The sequence below is a fragment of the Opisthorchis viverrini genome (assembly GCF_000715545.1).
Source record: "Opisthorchis viverrini unplaced genomic scaffold opera_v5_471, whole genome shotgun sequence".
In the NCBI taxonomy this organism is placed as follows: Eukaryota; Metazoa; Platyhelminthes; class Trematoda; order Opisthorchiida; family Opisthorchiidae; genus Opisthorchis; species Opisthorchis viverrini.
In genome coordinates this window covers 235084-241083 of record NW_008752128.1, presented here as the reverse complement: position 1 = coordinate 241083, position 6000 = coordinate 235084, and the positions used below count along the sequence as shown (strand labels likewise).

The 6000-nt window shown below is 44.8% G+C and overlaps 2 protein-coding genes across 2 annotated transcripts in view; one reads left to right on the top strand and one right to left on the bottom strand.

Moving 5' to 3' along the window:
* Positions 1-2218: 2218 nt before the first annotated feature.
* Positions 2219-2425, top strand: T265_11266 (hypothetical protein; the record flags this gene model as incomplete). Its single annotated transcript, XM_009177876.1, has 1 exon — positions 2219-2425. One exon carries the CDS (start codon positions 2219-2221, stop codon positions 2423-2425), a length of 207 nt encoding a protein of 68 aa, XP_009176140.1.
* Positions 2426-2653: 228 nt separating this feature from the next.
* The window catches only part of T265_11265 (hypothetical protein), a gene marked incomplete at both ends in the record, with an annotated part of 46753 nt that continues 43406 nt past the window's right edge, over positions 2654-6000 (bottom strand). Inside the window, one exon of the mRNA XM_009177875.1 lies at positions 2654-4418. Coding sequence (XP_009176139.1) covers positions 3892-4418 — 527 coding nt within the window. The remainder of the gene's footprint in view (positions 4419-6000) is intronic.

Sequence of the window (6000 nt, the reverse complement as noted above, 5' to 3'; positions counted from 1 at the left end):
ATCCTTCGTTCCCTTCTGCGATGTCATATTCTGTCCACCTCTAAGCTTCCGACATTCCGAATTAGGCAAGGAAAACGAAGCTGTCCTCAACAGGTGTAATATGGCATCCGTAACAAATAGCTGACATTGCTGGTTGCATTCCTTGGACGATTCACCAGCGACCTGTTTTTTAGCTATCCCATTAAGACAAAAATTGCAAATGCGCTGATTTCAACTCTAGTTCTGGGATATCAGTTTTAAAAGATCTGAGGAAACCTTAGATGTTTCACCCGTAGTGGCCAAGTCTCACAAACGTACAACAGTACAGCCGTCACTGTAGCCTAACATACGAGTCCTTTGATGGCCAGAAATGCCTCATTTTAATGCCATAGGTGGTCCAAACTCGCAAACTTGATTCCGGTTCCGAGATTGGTGTGTTCGCGTCGGATGTCACACCATCACCAGAGATAAGGCAACTCGAAAGATAAATAGTGTTCCACAACCTCCAGTGTCACCCTTGAATCCTAAAATGTACGCTCGAAGACGGTACGTCCCCAAACATGACTTTGCGCTTTGTTGGCGCGAAGCACCTACCGAGGGACTGGATGTCCTTGGTCTACTTTTCTACTAATGCTCATGTTTCCTGCTCTTTTTGAAGAATTTAAGACAACGTCACCTGCATATTCATGGTCGACAAGGTTATCACTGAGGTAGACCTGTACGCCCAGGTTTTAAAGATCTCCAAGTGTTCGCCTCACTACCTATCAACCACAAAATTCAACAAAAAATGGAGAATGGACATCCTTGTCAGGTACCACTACCTCAGGGAAAGCTTTTGCAGAACCCCCCATACACTCGTACGCGTCCACACGTATATTACTACAGCGAGCATGTTTAAAAGCGTGCTTAAAAGAACGAACGGATCGATAGAATCTGAAGTACCCTTGAAGTCAAAGGATACGAAAGTGTATGGCAGCTGTATGCAAGCCACTGCCCTAACACTTGACGGAGCTTGGAGATGCAGTGCAAAAACACCTTGCTGGCCGGTTGTTCTTGTCCACTATCTCCACGGGCATTCGCATGACGACTTGAAATCAGTGGCGCAGAGTCAAGCTGGCTGCTCTGAGAATCCTGCACGCATCCCGAGGACCCTTTTTTGAAACTGGACGTTACCGCTTATTCAGGTGGCTGCGAACAAGCACCAAATAAGGATTTCACCTCCTCCAGGATCAGAAGCTCGGGATGCTTGTCGAAGAGAAATTTCGCCGTTGTTTCATTTTCACTGTCCATGGAATAGCTGCGGGTTCAGGATCCGATTAAGCGCCCAGTTGAATTGTTGTCAAACATTTTCAGCTCAAAAACCTAAGCGCTTTTAACCGTATATTTTCAGTTTTACGCTTCTTCAAACTCCTTGGTTCTATGGACCCGACAAGCCTCTCAATCCCCTCAAATGCCCCTTTTCCTTTATGTCTGACATTTTGCCGTGGTATTGTACTCCCGGTAGGAATACGTCCCAGCTTGGGGTAAATTTTGGGCGTTGCCCGAAATCTTGTGCTTAGATCTAGTTGGCTGTGCCATTCCACAAGAGGAAGGCCCAGCGTCTTGGATTCCAGTAAGAGCCGACATCAAGAGACCTGTTGTCGGAAGGGGTCTTCGTTTCATATCAGTTTCCGGAAGCTTCTTAATGGCCGGGCAAGATATTCGTATCCTGCGAACCCCTGAAAACCTAACAAGAAGCAGCAACTGTCAAGCGCGTGATCCAAAGCTACATAGATTGTTCAGAGCCAGTGACAATCAGTAATTGACCCGCACCATCTATAGCTAATGGTGATTCGGTCTGTTTGTGTTAGAAGTTAGTTTCATGACCACAAACTGTAACACGACGATAAGGTCAAGTATCTCCGCCACAGCAATTCCGTCAAAATAGTTCTCCATTCGCAGCTGTTAGCAGTAAACTGACCAAGAACACCTACTACTGATGTAAAACTATGGAATGAGTAACAAATCATCCAAACAAAAGGTTCTAACAACGTTGAGCGTCGAAAAGAGTGACACTGTTCGAAGACCTGGCGGGGACTGACAACGTGGTCTACTTATTCTAGCCTACGGCAGATTTTAGTCCGCGTTTCACTGAGTTGTCCCTAACGCAGTCCAGTCAACCTATGCGGAAAACTACGGCGCCTTCATTGCTACCATAAAGCAACTTTCTCAGGAAACGTGAGACCCAGTGATAACAGTAATGATCGTCAAACCTGAAGCGGATCAAAATGACAGTTACTTCTGTCTGAACAGCGCTGCGCGGGGCGGAACTGGCGACATGCAAATATACGTTATTCTTGTGCATAGGAGTGTTTATGGAGGAATAAGCGGATATCTGGATGATGATTCCCAAGATAGCCTACGAGTTGCATTTCAGATGGAGAACACCAGCCGCATCACTGAGTGATTCATTCAAATCTGATATGGGCCTCCGGTTCGCGACAACTGAGTATGCAGACAAGTAATCTTTGTGAAATATGGTAAATAAATTTTGAGAGCTTGCTGATGGAGTGCCCGTAAAGAGCGCTTCTTCACATAACAGGGACACAAAGCTATCAAGAGTGACCCAACTCAATGGTGATTTAGACTTTGAACCATCACAACCGTTTAGGAATATCAGAAGAAGGGAGGAGATCGTTGAACAGTTTATTTTATTTATACACAAGCAGAATAGTGGAAATACGGTGGCAGCAGAATCTAGGGCGCTAAAATAGAAGCGATAAGAGGACTGGGGTGGGACGAACGCAGCAGCTGAGGGTGAACGATGGGGTAGATGGGAACGCGTGCAGGTGCAGCAGCGCAACAGGCCTATTATGTATAGATAAGATAAACCCAGACTCGAATATACCGTGCAAAATAACTAGACGAATATAAAACGAAATCAACTGCATGAGAATTAGGGTGCGGAAGGAGTTGGTGGTCGGCTTACGCAACGTATTGTGCACGAGGTCGACCGACAGAGACTCCGACTAGCGGAAGGCAAAGTGCTTTTCATGGGTCGATTCATAGGCATAGTAAACGTAACCGTCCCATGAAAATTGTGCCATATGGGAAAATCTACTGTCAAAACTAGTGGAGACGTCTGACCGGACTGGTTTAAGCAAGTATGGTGCACGGAGCATTCACTACTATCCAGCTATGTAAGGTATTCAGGAATCCAAGCAAACAGCTTGGCAATAGGTGAAAAAGGATGTGAGACTTGTACAGAGGTGCAGCGTTATTTACGAGGGGAAGGTTGGATGTAGAAAGACAAAAGTACGCATTTTTACATGTGGGTGGGGGGATACTAATCAACAGTTTGAATCCTCGTCACACAACTACAAAACTTGGCTATGATAAGGCAGCGAGCAGTGAGGACGGGGCCGCTGAGCACACACACGTGCGTAACGAGGATATGCTGTCAAATTTACAGCAGCACAAAAAAGTCTATGATAGATGCCGAGGTTAGATAACGGAGCGTGCAGAACCAGAGAACCAGCAGAAGAGAAATGATGACAATCGAATCCTTAATAGAAGAATCGATTGAACTGGAAATAGATGGAAATGAAAACGACGAAAAGAAAGTGATTAGATCACCGACAAGCAACGATTGGTGCACTACGAATCCGTAGTTAAGACATACGGCTAAAACAAACTGACTTGCCGCTGAAATGAACGGAATAATCCTCGCTATCACGCGCTAGTTGAATTCTATAGAGATGAGTGAGAAAGAGGGAAGGAAACTTTTCAATGTACATTTCCATCCGCAAGTGAGCTGTTTCGGAAGGGTGGTGAGAGCTTCACGAAGCGTCCGCCGATGGAAGACTGGGTTCTAGCTGTGCTACATTACTGGGTCTTTGCTGCGGGAAACCACGAAGAGGTTGCATAAAACAGTCATGTGACTGAACTAGAACGAGTTGAGTGCGAAACTTGGCATAGATAATCGGAAGGGACTCTCACATTGGAGGTGCGTATTGAAAGAGCCGTCGGCTTTGAACAGTGTTCGAGAAAGATTATCATAGGCTGAGTTCTTGGCAAAGAGGGGCAGAGTATACACAGAAGGACAGGTAACAGACACCAACAATATAGCGAATTACGCATACGGAAGTGATATTTACTGGACGCCGAACTCATCGCAACAGAAGTGTTCGAAATAGCAGGAACGTCGCTTCTTGGTGACTGGAATGATTCTGAAGAAGTAAAATCATCTCGTACATCCGAATTCTGGAAGGAACGATGACCGAAATGACATCGGTCCTGTAGGCTCTCACATGGTTTTGACTCGGACGCATCACGAGAAGCAGACCGATTGAACTTTGGTATTGAAAGCTCGCGTAAATCCATCTGATTATATCGACAATCCGTTGGACACCGGTTGTTCTCTTGGTGTTGGTATAATGAGCTGTGATGATAATGACTCTCTGTGAAGAAGAAAAGGCAGGGGATAAAAGCAAGGATGGTTGGTGCGAGACCGAAGCAGTCACGAAACAGGTAAGAAGCAATTAACAAGAATGTAAACTTCCCGCAGAGCGCAACACACTGCTCCAGAATCGCTAGGAGCATGTACTAAGCCAAACCTTGGACAAGAATAGGTTAAAGCTAGTTGACAGTTTCGTCTACTTGACAAACAGCATACTAACTGGTAGGTACACAAAGGAACAGTTTCCCTCAAGAACTTCGAGAGTCAGTGCTGCTTCTGCGGGCCATAAAAAGTCATCGCAAAAACAGGAAATTCGACCATTGCTGAAAGGTGGGCACCACAATGCCATCACTCTACTCTGCTCTGCGCAAGCGAAAACAGTTCCTTTCATGTAGATGATGTGGATCGATTAGGCTTGTTTGAAAAATATCATTTGTGGAGCGCTGGACCCGTGATGGAAACAGGTTAGAAACAACGCGTCCATAAAAGTGTTGAGCTTGGTAAGTCCCACTTCGAAAAAAGTGATTTCATTAAATCGGACAGCTGGGCACTTTCTGCGCATTTTATGCGCCTTGTTTAGACATGATCGGAGTGGAAGAGTACAGGGTGAAAAGAATATCAAATTTATGATAGAACTAGCAACAGTCGGTCGATTGCGATGTCCTGGTTGGAGCCCGAAAGCTATTGGCAGTCGGAGGGTGGATACGCATAAAGACACGGTTCAAAATGGGACCTAATGGTGTGACGTTATTGACACCCACACCGTAACCACAACCACCGATAGCCAACAAAAATTCGCACGAAGCCGGAACACGAAAAATACATTGAACTGTCCTTTGGCCTTTGTTTTCTTTACCTTTTTGAGTCTACTGTTTTGGTACAGATACCATTAAAAGTCTGTTTATATATATTATATATATATATACATATATATATATATATTGCGATGTGAGGTTCTCAGAAAAAACGCACGTGCAGTTTATTACCCTTCCGGCAACCAGACAAATACAAAGCCATAATCAACATGAGCATCACCACTTCCTTCACCACCACGACAATTTCATCGACAGTTCACCTTTGAATTCGGCTTATAAGCTCGATATCTTGGACTGTTGTTGGATTAGTACAAGCTGAATAAACAGAGCACAGAATATAAACCCTACCGAAAAGGGGAACGAATGAGAGAAGAGGAATAGGAGGAACACTTCGGTGTTAACCAGAGACTAAAATTTAGGATTTTTCATCGGATATTCTGCACCTCCTCGTATTTCATTGGCACGATATTCAAAGTACTGCATCGTATTTTCTTGACTATTCAGAGTCTTCAGCATCTTTATGAATAGTATGCTCTCAAGAAAGAAGTTCGAAACAGGATTTGCTATGGTAGGCTGAAAGGCTCGGCAACACTGGCTTATCACTAAGATGGCCCACCATAGAGCAGATAGATGTTGACTGACCTCCGGCGCTAAACGAATCATCTGCCAAACTTGCGACCATGGTTTCCGTAGGTCGTACTATTATTTGGTTGAATATTCCCCCGTTTTTCCCTGATCAGACGTTCAAGTGTGTGAAGGCAGGATGCG